We start from the raw sequence: 20671 nt of genomic DNA, 5'->3' as shown, positions 1-20671 counted from the left end.
ACCAGTTTCCCCACGTTTCGGACCCTGGGCACTGGCACACGCACAAACCCCTCTTCCTTCCCCCTCTTCCTTCCGTGCAGCCGACCTGATTCCTCTAGGGGAGAGCTGCCGAGGCCCATCAGCAAAATTCACATCCCCAGTGCCCTGCCACTCGAGGATCACTAGGAACCTAGGGGTTATCAGGACCCCGGCGAGGACCCAGGCAATCTAGGCGCCCAGCCTCCTCGTGTACCACCGCGGTTCTGTGCGCCTTTAAGGCTCCCCGCCGCACACGCAGCTCAGGCGCCCCTTTCTTAACCCTACTCGGACTAACTGGCTGCAGAGCTCCGCTCCCAGCCTGGGTCCCCAGGACCGGCGGGAGGCTCGGGTGCAAAGCTTCAGACCTAAATCCAGCCTCGGCGAGAGCTGCTCTCCAGGAGCCGACGGGAGACTTGGTGAGGAGAATGCTTAGGACTCGCAGCAGCCGAAGGCGCTGGGCAGCGGCTTCTAGCTGGGTTCAATCCGCCGGCACTTCGCAGCTCACATGGAAAACTGTACTGGCCTGGCAAGGCTCTGGACCCGCGGAGCAATCTCTGCGCCCGCTCTTCCGCACATTCATCAAATCACGAGATTAGAAGAGGTGGACTGCCTGCTGGACCCTGGACCACAGGTTCCTGATGCAGCTGGCCTGGCTCAACCATGGCCCGCTCATTAACTCAGGGGTTAACTAAAACTGAAGGCCAGGATGTGGTCCAAGGCTTTCCTTGAAGACCCGCGGCAGCCCTCTTGCTTCCTCGCATCCACCAGCTGGATGCGCCGCCGCCTCTCCCGCACCGACTCTGTCTAAGCCTCCGTCCCTCCTGCATCTTCACGGGCTATGCGCTGGTCCTCGAGTCCCCACCGCCGCCGAGCCAGGCGAAAGGAGTTATTATAAAATCTACGGCCGGCTCTGGTGGCAGGGGCAGAGCAGCTGCAGGAGGCTTAGGCCACCGCGGAGTGGCTGTGAGCCGCAGTGTTCGGGCTCCCCAGGCAAACCGAGGTCGAAATTATACCGCGCGGTGCTGCCTTCTCCCGCAACAGTCGAGAGGCCAAGGCGGCCCAGTTCAAGGTCACTGCCTAGTTTGCACAAAACGGTTCTGCCGCCTATGCACATGAGGCAGGGCCTGGGTCTCTGAAGGGAGGTGAGCAGGAGCTGGGCTGGGCGGGAGAGGCGAGACGGAAAGCGGCGGGTGGGGAAGGTCTGGGCCCCAGACCGACCCCTCGGCTCTCTATGTGTCACCCCTTTAGGGCATCTTAGGCTTGGGGCAGGATTTTGTCGGGGTCAACCAAGGCTGACGGGTGGAGGTAGGGGCTCAGACTCCTCGTTCTTCGCTTCACCAGCTCATCCAGGGGTCCGAGCCCACCTGGCTCCCAGGCCTCCTTACGGGTGCCTAGGACTTAAGGAGAAGGTGAGGAGGCCCCTTCCCCCGTGCTGCCTTCCAGGGCTCTGCAGCCTGGAGGAGCGGGGTGTGAGAGGGACCTTGGGTGAGGGGGCCCAGTCAGGCTCTCAGGCTCACACAAGCAGCCTGGGGTCAACAGCGTCCTAACCTCCTCCAAGCATTCAGTGGTTCCACTTGTCCCCCTCCCACCACAAGATCCCAGCCCGATTGCTACTCAGGAAATGGGGAAGGGATAGGGGTGGTCCCAGGCAGGAACATCTGGGAGACCATCCCTCCACCCCTCACCTGAGCATCCCTAAGTGAGCCATCTTCCCCCATTTTCACTGTCCTTTCGGCGCACTAATAGTTAAATAATTTCGGGGTTCTGACATTTTCCCCCTCGCCAGCAGAGGATCTCTTCCACCTAGTGAATTACTGAGTATCAGGAAAGGTGTGGGGACCAAGTTATTTAAAAAAAAAAAAAAAAAGCACCTTCTCCACAAACACCACACCTACAGTCGCCAGCAAAGTATGGGGAGCCCAGGGCCTGGTCTCCGTGGACCTCGAAGCTCAGTATGGGGTGAGGACTACCCAGAGTGCCCTCTGCCCCACAGCCAGCCGCTCCCTGTGACCATGGCCTCTGACCAGGCCTAGCTCTGGGGAGGGGCTGAGTTCTGCCCGGGGTCTGATCTGCCCAGCTACCCAACTGCTACCCAAATCCAAGCCTCCAGTTCGGGGCGGGGGCGGGTGTGGCGCTGGGCAGGGGCGGATCGGGGTAAGGGCAACGGGCCCGGGAGGCTGGTGGGGGTAGGAGGATGCGCTATCCCCAAGGCTGGCTGGGCTGGAAGAGCGGGGGTCCACTTACCTTTGGAGACGGAAGAGGTTCAGAAGGGTGCGGGGCGGGGGTTCTCGGCCTCTAGAAACCCTCTGGGTGCCCCCTCCCAAGGCGGCCCGCAAGCCCAGCCGAGGTATCTGAGGAGGGCGGGGCGGAGGAGGCGGAGGCTGCGGCCAGCGGTAGGCGCGCGGGAGCCGAGTTGCAGAGCATCTCTGGAGAGGCCGCCTTTTATGGGCGTTATTAGCGCCCCTGTCTAGACTGGAGACGACACCTCTGTGTGTAAACAGAGGCGGCGGGCTCTGGCGGGAAGGGGGATGGCGCGTCAAGGGGGCGAGTGGCCCTCCCCTTCTCTGGCCACCGGAAGATCAAGGCCTTTTCCACCCTCCCCCCTTCCCTGTGCTCCCTGTGATGTCAAGGTCAGAAAGACCTAGTCACGGTCAAGGCTAAAAGAGGAAGAGCCTGGTTGGTTGCGAAAAGGCTCTGGCCCCCTCCTCCTCCCAGAAGCCCCTGGCTCCCCAGGGCCCCTCAATCCTCCACCAGCGCGGGTCTAGATACACATCTGCCTGATCCGGCACTTGGAGTTTTTGAGGAGTGGGCTCCTGACACCATCCAAGTCAGACCCAGGTGGATCCTAGGGTGGGGAGTTCTCTTCTGAACAGAGGGGGCTGCTGCAGGGTCCCCAGCTTCAATCCTCTGGTAGATGGAGAGTGTCCCAGGGGCTGCCCCCGCCTTATACCCACACGGGGCCTGCTGACCGAGCCGTCTGTCGAAAAGCCTCAGGAGCAGATGGTCTGGAGACAGTCCTGGAGGGATCTCCCGAGAACTGCTGGCCTTGCTCCCTCAGGTGGGTTCCTGGCTGTGGGACTGACTACCGGCCAAAAGGCCCATTCTGCTGGCCCTAGGTCTGAGGACTAAGATGTGGGTGGGGAAGGGGTTTTCTCCCCAAGCTCAGGAAAATATCTAACCGAGCCCTCCCTGGCAGCCTGGTATAGAGCCCTCCAGACCGAGAGTCCTGTGAGGCTCCAGCTCACCCGGGTCCCCCCAGCCTTTGCCACGGGGAACCACAAGGAGCCGGGGATGTCATCGGATTATGAGAAAGATAGCAGGAACCTCAGTCCCAGAGAAGAGCTGTCCATTTCCCGGGGATGCCTCTATACTCACAATCCTTCAGACATTTTCTATCCCCTTGCCCCCGCATATTTATTGCATCCTCACTCTCACACAGACACTAGAGGACTGGCCTTGGAAAGAAAGGCTTTCTATAGATTTGCATAAAGAAAAGAAAACACACTCTACGCCCTGAGATCAGTGCCGGCTGACAACATTGCTACACGTGCACACACACAGGCAGAAAAGGCTGAGGAAATTCTGCACTGGTCAGAGGCTCTACACACACACATACACACAAACACACGTATACACACACCTTCACAGGAATGTCTCACAGAGTTCCCCAATGAGAATGCCAGCTCTCAGAGGAAGGAAAGGTAAGGAACCAACACAATCAGGGAGAGAATCATGCTTTTTCCCAACTCTGGGAAGTGTGTGTCCCCAGAAAGCATACTCACACAATACCTGTCTCACCTAGGAGTTTCCATTCTCGTGCTTACTTTTATGGAAGAGGCATCTCCAAAACTGATCCAGGAACATTTGATCCAGTGCATGGGAGGCATCTTAAACACCCTGCGGCACACTGGGGCTCACAGGGACTCAGAGGGACCGCAGTGCTTGCTTGGGTCACTGGTGTCCCAGTGCAACCCCAGTGAGCCCGCGCAAGCTTTCTTCTCTTTTCCATCGCCCCCTTCTGGGGCCTTAGGGCGTATCCCTCTGTGGGAAGACTCGCTCATTTGCCCTCATGTGGATTTGTGTGCAGAAGTGGAAGGATGCCTCGGAGAACTATAGAATTCTCTTTCCCCACTGAGTCTCCAGCTTCCACTGACTCTACAGCTGTGTCATGGGACTACCCAATGTACCCCCAAGTCAAGAGGGGTGGGGGTATCAAGGGAGCCCCGGGTCTCTTGTCTACTCAGTTCCTTTTTCTGACCAAACACACACATTTAATTTTCAATTCTTCCCATCTCAGGAGAGACTCAGGGGTTTTGGAGAGAGGTTAAGGTGGTGAGTGGGGAGAGAAAGGAGAGATGGAATTAAGAATGAACATTATTCCTGGGAGATTCATCTATTCCCTCCTAGATTTGTACTGCCCAGCGAGGGATTCTTTGGTGGTTAACCCAGAGTTGAAATGGAGTAGAAAAGGACTGGCAGCAGTATCAGTAGCGGAGCCTCCACAGAGGGTGAATTCCTCAGGCTCTTTGTCTCTCAGATTCGGGGTGTGTGTGTGTGTGTGTGTGTGTGTGTGTGTGTGTGCCACACACACCCCTGAAACATTTATTTAAATAAAATTTTAAGAACGTCAGCCATCAGGCAAAGTGAGATCAGAGAACTCTGATTTCCAACCCAATGCTTCCAGTCTTTCTGTGTCTCAGGAACGGAAAAAATATTATATATAAATAAAAATGGCTGCAGTAAAGATTTAATCTGAGATAACATTGTTTTAGGCTATATCGCTTTTTAAAAGTCTCTTAACCTGACAACTTAACGATCTCATTAACTCAGCCAGATAGGGAGATAGGCACAGACGGACGCGGCAGGGAAAACAAATTAGTGGCAGAGTCTACAGGGCTCCTGATTGCCTGGAAGACTGGGGTTCCCGAGAATGCTGGAGAATACACGTGAGATTGGCTTAGAGGACTGGGGGCCCGTGGGGTCCTAGCAGCCCGGCCTCTTGCATAGGTTGGTGGAGAGGAAAAGGGAGCAGCTTGGGAATACGGAGCTTGCGGCGGCCTCCCAGCAGGGCAGACTGAGGGGACCCCTTCCCAGCTCTAGCTCTGAACTGTCTGGAGGGATTTGGGACCCTCTGGGGGCAGTAGAGCCTCAGGAGCAAGATTAGCTCCCCACTGCCGCCACGCTGCCACCACCACAGCATCCAGTCGCCAGCTGGGACACCACTTTCTCAGCACAGAGATCCAGCTCTGAGCTCTATTAACTGAAGTGAACCCACTCACTTGCTCCCAGGCCTTTTCCGTCGCTGATCACATCCTTCTCTCCCAAGCCTACTCATCTATTTGGGGCATCAGGATGGGAAAGAGTTTTCTTCTGTCTAGATCGTATCAACAATCTGAAAACCTCACTTAAAAAACTTACGTGGAGCAGAATATAAATTTGGGATCTATCCAGCTGGGGGTGTTCTCTCTACTCTTCCCCCTGCCCATTCTGGCTGAGTCAGGGCAATAGAGCCTACCCCAAGAACCAGTGGATAGAAGGAGTTTCAGAAGGAATCTGAGCGATAAAATCAAGGCAAAAAAAAAAAAGATTTTATTTTAAAAACAGGTTTGTGGTATTTTTTTCCTTTTTGCATTCAGTACATTGTCATTCAGACATCACAATACTATATACAGATACACAACATTTTTTAAAAGCCTGTTTTGGATGAACATTTCAAAAGAACACGCTTTTGTAATGCACCAGTGGGAAGGGAGAAGGTGAGCCCCCATCCCCCAGCACCAAGTTGGCCTTTGAGGAGGGAAATGTCAGGCAGCGTCTGCGTTAGCTGGCTAACTGGGAGCCAGCTATCTTGGCCTCCTGGAAGAAAAACTGCTGTCCTCAGGACAATGAGTAAAAGCGAAAATGTGAGGCCTTCTCAGCTACCGCCTTGACGGAGAAGCAACTGGAGAGGGAATCTGCCGGGGGACCCGCTCTCCATCCCCTTGGAAGAGAAGCTTGTCCGTTCCCTAGCAAAAAGTTCTGCTCCTGTGCATGGCCTGACCCTCAGTCTCGCCACAGAGAGAGAAGGAGAGAAGACAGATTTAGCAGCATGGTGGGAGTTTCTGTCTTCTCTGGATTTCTGCATGTTGATTGAGAAGCAGAACAGAGGAGGCCATGGGGGCAAAGGTGGCTCCTCAGAAACTCAGTTCCTTGGTCCAGGTGGGGGAGAAGGGTAGGTGTTTCCTCATCCAATTCCAGCTTTTGTTGAAACAGGAAAGAAAAAACCTAAGCGCTGTCTGTACTCCAATCACGATGCCAGGTCCCTAATACTTATCATTAATATTAATGTGACTTTTAAAATATGCACAGAAACATCTTAACTGGGAAATCTTGCCTAACTAAAGAGTGCCAGAGGGACAGGGAACGGGAGGAAGGACTGGACGGAAAGTAGGAGCTCGCCAGGTCCTGCTCGGGGTCGCACCCTTAGGGGGGTCATCTACCTGCCCGGGCAAAGGATGAGGCAAAAATGGGGTCATTCGGGGTTCCCCAGCTCTGCTTTGGCTGGAATGACCGGGCTCTTGGCTGCCACTCGGCGCTCCGGCAAGGCGAGGGGCAACGGCCAGAGGGAGTGGAGGCAGGCTGCCTTCCTCCCACGCCCGCCCGGACCCACCTCCAAAGCCGCTGAGGCGGGGTAGATGCCGTCTGCGTAGGGGTGAGGGTTGAGGATGGGGTGGGGAGTAGAGGGCGGCAGAGCACACCCTTTGATACCCTCTGCCTCCCAGCGGAGTGGTTCCTCCTTCTGGTTAACATTAAATATTTGTCTGTACCCGAAAAGCGTCCTTTGGTGTGTTCGGATATGGTACAAATCGGCGACATAAATAGACGGGGCGGGCAGCTGGGTGCGCGGTCAGGTAGAGTGAAGATGGGGCGCTTTTGATTTGCTGACCACCTTCTTCTCTTTGACCCGCCGGTTCTGGAACCAGATGGTGACCTGGCGCTCCGAGAGGTTCGTGGTAGCCGAGATGCGCCGGCGCTTCTCTTTGGTGATGAACTTGCTGGCCGCATACTCCTTCTCTAGCTCCTTCAGCTGCCCCTTGGTGTAGGGCACGCGTTTCTTGCGCCCGCGGCGGTAGCTGTTGACCTCGGGCTGTAGGGGGACCACGTCTGGGGGGAGAGAGAAGGCAGGCGGCAGGAAGTGAGTGGCATGGATGGACCCAGGACCCTGCGAGGGGCCTCAAGTCCGCGCGGCTGCGGAGGCGCAGGTTCCGGCAGGGACTCAAAGGGAGCTGACGGATTGTCCCCAAATCTTTTGCACCTCTGTTATTAGCAAGGCCTCGACTTAGGTGAGGACCCTGGGGTATTGCCTCTGGTGCAAACTTTAAAGGAGGGGGCGCCCAAACTCAGTAACCAAGATGAATGATATTTTAATGCAATGTTTTAAAATATATAAACGAATGCCCAGGAGTCCATGATGAACAAAATATGAAAATTTTAAATAAATGCGGGACCAGTATTACTGATTTTTCCTTTTGCCTCAGCTTCCAGTATGGCTCTACACAGCACTCCTTGTTAGAATCCTTGTTCCCTTAGAGGGGTCCCTCCAAATTGCACCCTGGTCTGCTAGCCTGCAGGATCGCAGGTATTCAGGAAAATCCCTCTTTCCTGCAGGTGGGTCATATGGGCATGGGTCAGTTTATACTCTGCCCCATTATCAGAGGAAGGTGTTCTTTTGTATGTTTGAGGGAGGGCATGGTGGGCAGGGAGACAGTTTCAGTGGGCACAGACCCCCAAGTGGGGCCTCTTGCCTTTGGTCACTGGCTCTGCACTAGGAATCTGAGGCCAGCACCGACAGCTAGAGAGAAGAAAAGTGGCCAGGTGAAGCCAGACTGCCTGGGAGCCAATCTCTAGGAGTCCAGTGTTGTGAGCCACTTAGTAACATCCAAGGTGGGAAGTCCTAGCACTGAGATGTAGGGAATCAGGTCCCTAGAAGTGGAGGGTCCACACCCAGGTGTGTGCCCACCAGAGGAGACACCAAGAGAGCCCTTCTTGGGTTGAAACCAGCTGTTCACGTAAGTCTTCTATAAAAAGAAATCAGTGCCCCTCCCTTGCCCCCATAAATGTCCACTCAGCAAAACAGCAAATCCTGCTCCCATGTGCTATCCCTGTCATTCCTCTGAGGCTGAAGGAGACTGTCCCCACCCCATGCGGGAACCCTAATCCTAAATACCTTGTCATCCCACTACTAGTTCAATTTCTTCATGCTCTGAGAATGTCACAGGCAATACGTGTCACTTATATCCCCCCTTCCACTCCACCCTCACCTCTGTCAATAAAAAGATCATAGCAACACTTTCAAGGGGAAGTGGGGAACTAGGGAAATTATCTGAGTAACTCACCCTTCAATTTTTAAAAACGTAATTGGCAGAGTTCTTCATGCAGGATTTAATGAGTAGGACTGAATATTTGAGATTTCCCCTTCATTCTTACTGCCCTTTGGAAGTGTAGACACAGTCTAGAATAAGGACACAAAGCTCTTTCTGAAATGCTTGTTCTCACTGCCCCCCCCCCCCCACCCTCATGAAACACCTTCCTTATACCCATTCTCATTGGGTCTGCTCTCTCTCAGGGACCCTTGTCTACACAGGATGGGGAGAGAAGAGGTCACCATCAAATGCAGGGGGCGAATAAAGTACGCAGAAAGAATATGGGAGAGAGGGGGTTCCAATGGCCTGGTCTGGCTGTCTTCATGACGACAATTTTTCGGGAAAATTGTTGGACTTGTCACTTTTCTCTGCCTATGTAGGAACAGGCCAAGTTTTTTTTTTTTTTAATCTGCAAAACAAAACAACTTCACTTTAGCAGAGCAGATCCTTTATGTTAAAAAGGATTTTTTTTTTTTGCACAAGATAATTTTTAAAAGTCTCACAGTTCTTAAATGTGTCTTACTCTTACAGATGTAACTATGATTTGAGAAACTGATGATTCTGGAATAGGAGTAAAACAGAGAGGGTCAGTAATGATACCGTGAGGCTTTTTTTTTAATCCTCGGAACATTTTTTCCAGTCTTATTTTATTAAACCCATTTTACAAGATAAGGAATCTGAGGTTCAGAGTAGGTAAAGGAACTTAAGTGGCAGAGCCAGATTTCAAACCCAGATTTTTGGACTCAACATAATGACACAGTGAGTTCTAAAATGGAAACAGACCGCTTGGTACAATTTAGCTTTAAAGTACCTCCTTTTTCCTGGAGAGCAAATGGGATAAACGTGGGTTTGGGTTCCTGAATTAACCAGATAATTGTCCCTGATTTTTTTAAACTTCACTTTCTGGAAATGCTCACAATTATCTACCCGATTTTGGGTCTCCTAAACCACAACTATAAATTTCCAATGAGGCTTAATCAACAAACCCTAAAAAATCAGTTTAAAAAAAGCAGATAGCTGGTCTAAATTGGTTATTTTTCTCTACAGAATGCCAAGAGTTGATGTGGCCAAGTTTTTCATGGATCAGACCTAACGGCTGGTTGTTTTGGCCAACTGGGGAAATACCTTCAGTCTTGCCTTCTGAAAGAAGCCCCCTTTCATTGTCTGCTGTCTTGTCTGGAAAGGAAGTGGGATCTGCAGATGTGGAAACATCTGGAAGCTTAGGCCTCGAGTTGTGTCTATGCTGCCTAAAGTAAGTAGAGGACTTGGTGATTAATTTTACAATCAACCTTTCCCTAATCTCCCTTCAGAGCGTGTGGGCGTGCACACACACACACACACACACACACACACACACACACACACACCACTTCATACCTGGGAACCTAATAGACACTTTTGAGGAGCAGATAAAAATCAGATCAATGCTCAGCCACAGCTCTCTCTTGGGGTCCTGTGTACATGTTCCTACTGCCCACTGGCTCTTGACCCACCCACTCCCCAAACAGGGCTCTGGTCCTCCGAAGAGGACCTTGTTCAGCTAGAAATCCTAGCCACTCTTCTCAAGCAAATTCCAAAGACTTGTCAGTAGAGACTTCCAGTATGGCCCAAAGAGCCCATTATCTCCTTCTCTCTCTTACTGTCTCCTCCTATCCTATCTGTCTCTGTCTCTCCCTGTCTCCCCCACCCCGCCCCCCTCCTCTCTGCTTCTCTCTTGGAATTTCTGCTGATTCTCTCTTGGAATTTCTGCCTCTCTCTGTCAAAATTAAAAACTGTCTATACTCACTATAGGAAGAAAAAAAAAAGAGCAAAGAAGCAAGGGTCTAGATAATTGGGTGAAGGAAGAAGCCACAACTCAGCTGGGCCCTAATTATCTGGATCTTTCTGAACAATTGCCTTCATCTCCCACACCAGCCCAGACTGCCATAGATGAGGTCTCTCAGAGCCAGAGGCACTGAAAAGAGACAGTAGTGTTTATGCCTAGATGCTGCTGAACAAACCACAATTGCATAGACAGAGTTATCTGGAAATCTCACTACTTTAAAGGAGCTCTGTGTGGGTAGAAAGATGGAGGGTGTCTGAGCATAATTTCTTATTCATCTGCCTTTTGCCTGGACCTCTGCACTCACTGAGATACACCAGCCCGATTCTATTTCCACACCGGGAGTGTGTGAGCACATAGCTGTTGAGATACACTGGGTTTTTATATCCACTTCCATGCCATAATTTGCAAGTGTATTAAATCTCAGTTGGGCTATATATTTTTTTATGTCAAAGATATTTTTCTCTAGGAGGCTGTGATAAAAAAGTGCTTACTTTTAGTTTTTTTTTTTCCTGGGAATCTTTAAGATGTTTATTTTGCTCAAAGATATTTCTTTGAGCTTCTCTCCAATCTCTCACTCCCACCTTGCTCCACATGCATACACAGCAATGCCAGAGCAGCTCCCTCTCATCCCCTCTTCACACTAAACCCACCGTCCACTGCTCTAGACTTGTGCCTCTGCCCACAGTGGGCTGGGTGGGCATCTGCCCCTCTGCCCTTCAGCCCCTTAGCATGGCCTGTTGGCTACCAGCTACTGATGCTCCAGGAATTCCTGCTAAACCCCCATCTCCTAAGCAGCTTCCCATCTGGGTGGGATGGGAAATTAAAGGGCCATATCTCCACAACACACTATTGTACACCTACATGTGAGTTGCCTATCTTCTAGAAAAGTGTTATTATGTGTTTCGTATTAGGTGGTTAATAACAGAAATCATATTATATAAAAATATAGTCAATGCAGAGTAGGTAACGCATGACACCATGTACTAAAATTCTATCAACCTAAATCTTCTGGCAGCCAGAAATTGGGTGTCTAGTGTGGGTCCCACCTTGGTCAGTTGTGTTATACTAAGTCATCTTATAATATTTACAAGAATGTTATTTGCTACACTTTTTAATATCATTCAGTAATTTTTTTTAACCATCTGTCCTTGCCCCAATCCTGGATGCAGAGGAATTTCAGGCCCACCCTTAGGAGGTCTTCAGGTCTACACTTCCCAATGAAAATGTCCCTGGGTCCACATGTAGAGTTGGGGAGGGGGGGGGCTCTGGGCAGTGTGGGGAGCCATATATGGCTGGTCGGGGCCCCCAGGACCCCTGTAGGCATCAGAACGGAGCCAGTCAGCCCTCTCCCACTGAGCTCTGCTCATATATAGCAAGAGCAGACTCAAGCTCTGGATTCACTAGACCCTGAATCCTGATTTCTCAGCACAAAGCTGAATACGAAGCTCCTGATGTGGTTTTGAGAAACCTGGAACTGGTCTTTTCCCCTGTGGAGTGTGGGGGGGTGGTGGTTTGCAGGATCCCTTCCTGTTCAGAGATAGCCTCAATTGGAAAGGGAACAGAACACCAGTAAATTCCAATCCCCCACCGCATATGGAGCCAGACAATGCAGAGGGGTCCCCTGCCTGGGCCTGGACCTCAGATCCTTCCAAAGCAGGTCTCCCCCCCACCCTCATCCTCACTCCCCTCTAAGAGAAAGAGACACTCCCCTGTGTCTAAGGCATGGGGAACTCTCCTTCTCTCCCGCATTTGGGGGAGTTGGTAGTGCGAACACCCACAGGATTTGAGCTCAGTGCACCAGAGAGGCAAAGAATTTTATAATCCAGGAGAGGGATGTGAATTCCCTTTTCTCCACACCCTCTCTAGAGATTTTAGCTCTCTTGTTCCTTTAACAATCAGGAAATTCGTGGCCAAATTCTTAAAATAAATCAAGAAAAGAAAAAAGAAAACACCCTACATTTCTGTAGATCCCGGCAAATTAGACCCCTATTTAAAAACAACAAAAACTGTCCAGTGCCTGCAGTGCCTGAATGATCTTGGACATTCAGGCAAACAAAATGTTTGGGGGTTCTAATTTTTTTCCCCAATTAATCGGTGGGTTGAGCGTTTTGTCCTAGTGGTTTTGGATTCCAAGGCACCCAAGGCCCCCCCCCCCCCCCCATTCCTGGCCGGAAGCGGGCTTAGGAGGCCAAGAGCCGCGCGTGAGACTGGAGCCCGCTGGGGGAGGAGGAGACAAGCTCCCGACTGGAGCGGAGCCGGCGGCCGGGCGCTCGGGCGCCTGTGATTGCTTCACTCTCCGCCCGGCAGCTCCGGGGAACGTGTCGGAGCAGATTTCTTCCCCGGCGCATTCCTCAGCGCAGCTCGCCCGGCCGGCTCCATCGGCAGCCCAGGAGAGCCGGCGCGCCGGGGCCAGACGGCGGGGGTGGCTGGGGCGCGGAGCCCCGGGGCAGGCGGGGCTGGGACGGGTCCCTGGCGGCGGCGGCGGCGGCGCTCGGGCCCCTTCCTTACCTGGAAAGGGAGACTTCCAGAGGTGGGAGGACTGAGACTGCTCCTTGGAGCAGTACACCTGACTGTCCCAGCCGTTGGAGAGAGCCCAGTGCTGGTAGCCTTCGACGGGGATGAGCGCGTCGTGACGCGGCTCCGGGTGCCCGCTGATCCCAGGCACCACAGACACGTCCAGGTAGCCGGGCATCGCCTGGTAGGAGCTGGCGAAGCTGGGATAGAAGGCGAACTCCTTGGCCCTGGAGGACAGGTCGTCACCCGGCAGGGCGCCCGACGGCTCGGAGTACTTATCGCCCGGGTGGTAGGCGCAAGGCTTTTGCTGCAGGTTCACGTTGTGCGACAGGCGGCAGCCGTAGTAGCTGCCACCGAAAGGGTAGCCGTAGCCCAGAGTGGCGCTGGACGAGGTGGGGGGCGCCGGCGGCGGGGCGCATTGGCGCGCCGCCTCCGGGGCCGGGATGTCCGTGTAGACGGCGCCCTGAGGGGCGCCCAGGGGAGCCGGCGGGCGGCCCAGCACCGGGTGCGGAAGCAGGTCGCGGCAGTGGCTGGCCGGGCAGCTGCTGCCCAGCCCGTCCATGCTCGGGGCTTTGCCGGGGCTCGCTCCGCTGCAGCCACCCCCCGCGCCGCCCGCGCCGCCGCCGCCGCCGCCGCCGCCGCCGCCGCCGCCGCTGCCGCTCTCCGCCGCGCTGTCCTCATAGACGTACATAAGGCTCTCCGGCCAGCGAGGATGCAGGAGCAGCGAAGTCGTCATGACATGATCTGCTCGAGCTTTTTAAAAACTCCACTTGCCAGAGGCTGCGAGCTGGGGAGACACCTCGCTCCCTTTTCCCCTCCCCCATCCCTCCTCCCTTCTCTCTCTACCCCTCCCCTCCTCCTCCTGGTGCTTCCACCTCCCTCCCTACATGTCCTCTACGCATGCGGGGACATTTCATTAAGAAATCACAGGCTCCCGCCAGCCTCCCCTCGGCAACCCTCCCGCGCCCACGTGACGCCACCCGTGCACGTGATGCCTTGGCCGGGTCTCCTGGGGTTCCCACCCCTAGAGGTGGGGCGGGGCGAAAGGGAAGAGGTCTCTGCTGATTGGCTCTCAGGAGGGGCAAAGAGGAGGGAGCTGGGAGATTTAAAGGGACAGGGCAACGCCCCCTGGCCGGCCTCGGGGAGGGAGAATGAGAAGGGGGAGGCTGAATTTGGCCGACGCAAAGGGGTCTGGCAAGACCAGGACTTTTCCTGGGAGCCTCCCATTAGGCTTAGAAGGCGTGTGGGGGAGACTGATTCCTACCCCAAAAGATCGCTGACTGGATTGGGGCTTGGAGCTAAGGGTCGGGGAGACACCGTATTTTTTTTTTTCTTAATAAATAAAAAAACTGGAAAGCAGGCGGAAGCGCACCGGCAGGGCGTGGGGAGCCCTGGGTCTGGCCTTGGCTGACTCCCTGGGAGCTCCGGCTGGAAAGAACCCGACACCGAGCAGCAAGACTTTGATGCCGGGATTGTGTTTCCATTTCCGACTTTCAGCCACTTTCCCCAAAGCCCCAGTTGTCTAAGAGGGACCCTCTCTAGGCTCGTTGCCCGCAGGTCTTCCTCCAGCGGAGCAGAGAAGGCTAGGAGGATGTAATAGCCCCCAAACACAAACATCATCACACGGAGGGCGGGATGCTCTCAACGAAAAATTGAGATAGAATAAAGAAGAGAAATGGGGGCAACAGAATAGAGGGGTATTTCAACATACAATAGAAATTAAAAGACTCGGAGTGAGATTTTTCAAAGAAAAGGGGGAGGAGGAGCAGGGATTCGGTCTAGGAAAGCTGAAAAGCTCTTCATACGAACAAGAAGAGCACGCGCTCTCAGATCCGTGTACAAAAGGAAACGTGGGATGAGGGAGAGTCGGCAGCGCTGCCCCTTTGGAGGGACATTTCCCAGGCGCTACTCTGGGAGACCCCAGGAGGCCCGATCCGAGCCTGGCGGATCCGCCTCCGCCCTCGGCCGCCTGGGTTGAGCCGGCCATAGGCTGAGGGGCCAGGCAGAGCCGGGATCAACGCAGTTCCCAGCTGGATAACCCCAACTTTAACTCCCATAGCATCCCCTCCTTTTAACGTGAAGTGTTTCGATGCTTTGAAACTACCCAATCTTTTCAAAGAAAAAATTAACCAACTTACTAATTTTCTAAAAAAGCCCCCCTCTTCTCTCTTCCCAGTCTCCAGACTTGTCGGGCTTCCTGTGCTCAGTTTGGTGCCTAAGTAGAGGCACCCCTTTCCAGAGAGCATCTCCGTGGGATTGAGCCAAGTTCCCTTTCAGCACAGGGCCTCCCTGAGGAGAAGAGGTAATAAAGAGAGAGAGAAAAAAGGGGAGAGGGGCTACAGCATCTCCCTCTTTCCTGCCTCTGCCAAAGATTTTAAATGCTGGGTGCTCTTGTCCAGACCGCGGCCAGGAAATAGCCTCGGGCTAAGCCGAACCCGCTGGATCCCTTCAACTTGAGAGCAAATGGCCAGGTCTGTACTGAGATCTGGCCCACGGGCTGCCTCCCTTCTACCGGTAGGGGCAAAGTGGTGTTGGACGATGGAGAGCGCCCTGGCGTGGGTGACTTAGGATAAGAGACGCAATCTTTATCAGGGTGCTCTTCATTCGGAAGGGTCACCTCAGAGTTCCAGAAAGCAGGCTTTGGGCTGGGCTGGCAGTAGGAGGAAAAATATATCAGGAAGCTTGGAACATGAGCAGGCTAGCTTGAGTGTGTGTTGAGGGCGATGATGGTGGATGGAGGAGAGAGGAGTGGAGAGGAAGGTGGGTCTTGCTGGGAGCCGGCTCTTGGCTAGGAAACTGGCTTCTCTGCCTCCGGAGTCCCAAGGTCAAGGTAAAAGGAGGAAAGCAAACATGGCCTGGCTAGTCTAGACTGGGTCGTGTGACCTTGGCCCCCCGCGTCTGCCTGCGGCCTGCCTGGTGGGGGTAGGTGGGTGGAGAGGTCTGCCGTTTTTTCCCTCCGCAGGTGTAGGGGTGGTGCGGAGGCCCTAGCTTCCCCTCCTGTGCAGTGCGGGGTCCGGTTCCGCGTGGAGAACCCGGGGCGACGTGGACCGGGCTGAGTGGGGCAGCCGGGCGAAACAAAGGGCCTGAAATGGCCACCCCGTTCCTGGGGCTCCCTCCCGGGTCCGGGAATGGTCTAGCTCAACGCCAGATGCGTCTTCACGGGCCAGAACCCAAAGACGGGTCCCCCAGCCTTTGGGAGTAAGGGGCAGAACAGCAGAAAGACTCTGGGTGCAGGCGGCCCAGCAATAAATAAAATCAATAGTAGGTTCTTTTCCAGATTTATATAAGGGCATTAACTATTCCTATTGCAATGAGATATAGATTTAACCCAGCAATTTTACAATTCCATTTATTAGGGGCTTTATGCGGCCAAAATTTAGCGACGAGCGGAAAGAGAGGGAAAAGTTCCCTTCGTCAAGGAGACCAGCCGAAGAAGATGTAGGCCCCCCAGAGACCTGAGAGAGTGGGAGGCGAAAGTTCAGGACTCAGGGCGTTGAAAGCGCCAGAGAAGGGTCCGCATGCTCTGAACGATTTCCCACTCTTTCGCTGGGTTCCCCAAGACCTTCCGCGCCTGAAACTGCCGACTCCAAGACTGGGGCGCACCCGGAGCAGGGAGGGAGGCGACGAGGCGAGAGCCTGCGGCCGGGCGCCTCAAAGTAGAGCCTTGTTGGTTAATTAACTTTAAGCCTGGGGTCGCTTCTTCCTCCTCCCCCCGAAAAAAAAGATGTGGATCTCGCTGAGACACAAATAAAACCAAATTAAACACTCCAGGAGAATATGCGCTACTGGAAACATAGTAATTACATCGCCGAAGCGATGAGGCGATCCCGCCCTAGAAAGCCAGGCGCTGAAACCCTCGGCTTCGGCGCTCACCCCCCGCCGCTGAGCCACACCTCGCCCCGCCGGGGGCTTCGCGGGTGGGCCGATGGAGCTGGACTGCGGACCTGGTTGAGAGGAAATCAGGAGGAATGAATAGGAATGTGACCCTTCGGTCTCTAGCTGTGATGATGTTGGTGTGTGCGGGAAAGGACGGAGCATTTCATCACACCAAAGGAAAATGGAAAACGGCCCCTCTAGCCCCGTCGAGAAGCCCCGGGCTGCGCTCTCCGCTCTTTTTTCAAAGGGACATTTGTGATGGCGAGGCCACGGGAGCCGCTCTGCCCTCAGCTTCCTCTATGGACTGAGTTCCCCGCTAAGTTCAACTCTGAAATTCTTGTTTTCAAAGACTCCAATATATAAAGGAGATATTCAATGTGCCGTCTCACTGGAAGTGTTTGTGTGTGTGTGTGTTTGCACGGTATACGTGTGCACACGCCCGGCCTGTGGGTCTGTGATTGTGGGCAGGCTCCATGCACTGTTCCAGCACATGCCCTTGTGGATACGGCCCAAGTGTATTCATGAAAATACCCAGCCCTCGCCGAAATCCTCTCTATGCAAATAAAGATCTCTGCTGGTCTGTTTATTTCTCTGGATACACACTTGATTTATACGCTCATCCTGTTCTCTACTTAGACATCCCCAGGAAAATGAAGAGGCAGATGTCTGTGTCTTTCTAAAGTTGAGGGGTGAAATTCCTGGCCCGCTGTGTTAGAGACCAAGTCGGTGGGGTAAGCTAGCAGCATTTGCAGCAGGAGTTGCTGTACACACTCGAGGGCTGGGTGAAGCTTGAATTCCAGGCGAGGGAGAAGGGGATGAGAGAAATGAGGTTGGTGTGCCCCTTATTCAGTGCCCAGATTGCCTTCTTTGGAAAGCAAGCATCAGTTGATTTCCCTTCCTCCCCCTCTTTCCTCTGTTTCCTCCATATTGCCCAGGAAAAAAAAAAAAAAGAGCTTGAAGCTCTGAAGCTCCTGCCCCCCCCCGCCCCCCGCTTTTTTTTTTATGGGAGAAATTCCAGTTTAAAAAAAGGAGGGGGTGGGTTGAGGCTGCAGGAGAACAAAGAGCCTTACCACCATGGGGTCTGGATTCTCGCCCAGACTTGGGGCCTTGGTGGGCGGGCATAGAGTTTGGGGGGCCCTTTCCTGTCCAGGATACGGGCTGCAGGCAGGATGGAAGAGATTTGTGGAGGACTGAGGATGTAGGGCTTGAGCTATCTAGGAAAGAAAGGGATGTTTGGGATAGAGAGGTCACTTACAGGAAGGGTTAGGAGTTCCGGGGTGGGGGGGTGGAACTATGAAAGAGCCCCCTGGGAGTGTGACTGAGTTGGGAGAGCCTTACACACTCAGAGGAGATTAATTCCTGTTGGGTCACAAAGGGTGATACTGGTGGGGAAGGAAAGAAAAGTGGCTGATCCTGGGGCTCCCTGGCCCTGCCCAGTCCCCTCCTCGCCTCCTTTCCCTCCACCTCCCTTGGCTCTAAAAGGTTGGGGGTGGCCCAAGGAGTGTGCAGATGCAGGTGCCACTCCCAGGCTCCTGGATCCCTCTGGAACCTGCTCCAGTTTAATCTCTCCACCCCCACAGTGTGGACTCAGAGGAGAGCCACCCAGGCCTCTCCTCCCGGTCTGAGACTCACCCCCTGGACAGCAGCTACCACCCTGGCATCTTCCACCTATATTGTTCTTCCTCCTTGGGCCCCCAGCTTGAGGAAGATGGGACCAGGATGCGCTGAGGCATCGCTTTGCTCCTGATTTCAGAGTTTTCTGCTCTCAAACCCAAACTTGCCTTCCTCCAGGCCCTATTCACTTCCCTCTCCTAGACATCAGGGAAATCCACTCTCTTCTGCTGTCAGTTTAGGATTGCAGTGTTGGCTGAGGGTTTGGGAAGTCCCATCAAACTTTCCTCTATGGTTCTGCAGGGATCCACTCGAGGGTCGGGGTTTAGGCTGCCATCACCAATCTTTTCCTGGATTCTCCTCCAGCCTGCCCCCAATCACACCTGTGGTGCTCTGTGTTTGAGTGGGGAGATCAGGTAGCTGCTTCCATGGGGAAGTCTCAGGAAGCCTCCTCCAGTGGCCTCCAGTGTCCCTACCTCGGCGCTCATTCTTCCATTGCTTCCATCGCTGTCCTCTCAGCCCTGCAAGCTCCTCACAGAGACCCTTCCCAACCCTCCTCATCCTCTCCTTCCCCAGACCCATCCCCTTTCTAATCCTCATCCCTCCTACTCCCTTTTCTTTTTCAGCAGCATCTCAGCCAGTCACTTGCCCTCCCCCCACCCCCAATGACAGAAGTTCTGGAAATAAACACAGAGTCAAGAAATTAACAAAATATATCTCCCGGCTTCTTGCCTCCCCAGAGCCCCTACACTTACCCCATCCCTGCAGTGGGAGAGGGCCCTCTGTTCCCCTCCCCTCACCCCAGACACCTCCTCCTTTTAGGAAGTCCTTCAAAAACAGACAAATAAAATCTCTCCTGGTTTTAGGGCCTGTCTGAGAGGGAAGTCCAAGTTCATTTTCAAGTTAGACAAGGGAGTTGAGGGGGGTTGGGGAAGAGGTGGAGGAGTGTTTGCAGGGGGCTGGATTTGGCTTCCTTTCAGAGATCTAACAACGGGCCCTTTTGGTCAGAAAGCCAACAAACCGAATGCTTGGAAAAGGTATTTATCACTTTCAATCATTTCCTCCATCTTTTAAAGTTTAAGTTTGCGGCTCCTAGAAATGAGACAGATCAATCTCTTCTCTTCTCTTCCTTTCCCTTCCTTTCCCTTCCCTTGCCTTGCCGTCCCTTGCCTTCCCTTCCTTCCTTTCTCTCTCCCTCTCCCTCTCCCTCTCCCTCTCCCTTTCCCTCTCCCTCTCCCTCTCCCTCTCCCTCTCTCTCTCTCTCTTTCTGTGTGTCTCTTTAGGATTTCCAGTTACTTTAAAAGAAGATAATGGAAAATAACATTTTTCTCAGAAGGGGTTGTAGACCTCAATACTGCATTCTTCTGGATCAAAATGGACTGTTTATCTTATATATCCTTTAAAATAAGAATGACTAAATATAAAAGACATAGCTGAAGCACTGGACATTTCATCTCTAACTAGGTGAAATACTGCCCTCAATTCCACCATGATGCTGAGACCTGGAGTTTAGTGGGTCCTAAGAGGCAGATGGTAGAGGACGTAAGTATATTTCATTATGAGGAAGGAGAAAAATTATACCCTAAATGGATTACAGCCTAGTTCTCCCCATGACCAGATACCCTCAGAAGTCACAGCAGAAGATACATTCTAATCATTCTACTTTGAAAATAATTGAACTTGACACCAGAAATTAAGGGACCTTCAAAAGATGTCTTACCAAAAGAAAGAAAATTTAATTTTCCTATCTCCAAAAAGAGGGAAATGAAAACCTAAGACTCAACTAAAGGGCGAGAACCCCTCTTTGCTAAAATAGCCAATCTTGCTTGGGATCTATGGAGCAAAAATGCAGGAAGGAGCTTGAATGTCTGGGTACTTGGGACGAGATTCCTGCTGGTGGCAACTAATTCCACCTTCCTGAAAAGATATAATTTGGTGAAATATTAGTTCCTGGAGGGAAACTATCCCTATGATATCCTTACGGAGGGGGCTGCTAGATTTTCTCTCCCTCACTGTCTCTTCTCTCTCACCCATATTTATCCTTCTCTAGGGAGTATTTAGAAGAATTTTTTCTCTTGGTTGTGGTGTTGTTTTATACATACGTGAAGCAAAGTTGATGAAATCTAAAGAACTAGAAAGGAAGATGGGGACATCCATGTTCTCTCCTCGCAAAGATTGCTGCACTCACTTGCATAGTCAGAGAAAATTGAACTCAGATAAGAAGAAATCTCTTTCAAGGTATAGAGACCACCTCAGACTTCGTGCACTTGATGGCCTTCAGCATTTCTGGGGAGCATGACTGTTGAGTCCTGGTTTTTGAACACTGCTGGATAGTACACAGGCTGGGGGAACATGTATTGTGATGGGTGTGCATCGTGCTAGCGTGGAGACATTTACAGGTTGGTCATGACAGGGGTGCTGGTGA

General features: G+C 52.9%; 1 protein-coding gene and 1 long non-coding RNA gene across 4 annotated transcripts; one reads left to right on the top strand and one right to left on the bottom strand.

Moving 5' to 3' along the window:
- Window positions 1–5584: 5584 nt before the first annotated feature.
- HOXC13 (homeobox C13) lies at window positions 5585–13580 on the bottom strand. 2 transcript variants are annotated; one of them, XM_027106493.1, is made up of 2 exons: window positions 12754–13580; window positions 5585–7161 (listed from the first exon to the last, which is right to left on the bottom strand). In XM_027106493.1, exons 1-2 carry the CDS (start codon window positions 13493–13495, stop codon window positions 6905–6907), a joined length of 999 nt encoding a protein of 332 aa, XP_026962294.1. In that variant the 5' UTR covers window positions 13496–13580; the 3' UTR covers window positions 5585–6904. The 2 variants fall into 2 exon arrangements, 1 of the variants encoding a protein (XP_026962294.1); XR_003432807.1 differs by having other exon boundaries at window positions 7052–7161; window positions 8394–13580.
- On the top strand, window positions 12917–17229 carry LOC113620532 (uncharacterized). 2 transcript variants are annotated; one of them, XR_003432809.1, is made up of 3 exons: window positions 12917–13030; window positions 14936–16020; window positions 16116–17229. It is a non-coding gene; the product is annotated as an uncharacterized LOC113620532 (long non-coding RNA). The 2 variants fall into 2 exon arrangements; XR_003432808.1 differs by having other exon boundaries at window positions 14936–17229.
- The last annotated feature ends 3442 nt before the right edge of the window (window positions 17230–20671 follow it).

The sequence above is a fragment of the Aethalodelphis obliquidens genome, unplaced genomic scaffold (genome assembly GCF_003676395.1).
Source record: "Aethalodelphis obliquidens isolate GAN/ISIS:26980383/991018 unplaced genomic scaffold, ASM367639v1 scaffold8, whole genome shotgun sequence".
NCBI lineage: Eukaryota > Metazoa > Chordata > Mammalia > Artiodactyla > Delphinidae > Aethalodelphis > Aethalodelphis obliquidens.
The sequence above is the reverse complement of the archived record's forward strand: the minus strand, read 5'-3'. Positions and strand labels throughout refer to the sequence as shown.

What these genes read in the sequence shown, in the direction of transcription:
- HOXC13 (XM_027106493.1), bottom strand. Translation starts at nt 13,495, where the DNA reads ATGACGACTTCGCTGCTCCTGCATCCTCGCTGGCCGGAGAGCCTTATG. An exon ending in CTGGAAGTCTCCCTTTCCAG is followed by an intron (nt 7,162 to 12,753) that starts GTAAGGAAGGGG and finishes CTCTCCCCCCAG; the next exon opens with ACGTGGTCCCCCTACAGCCC.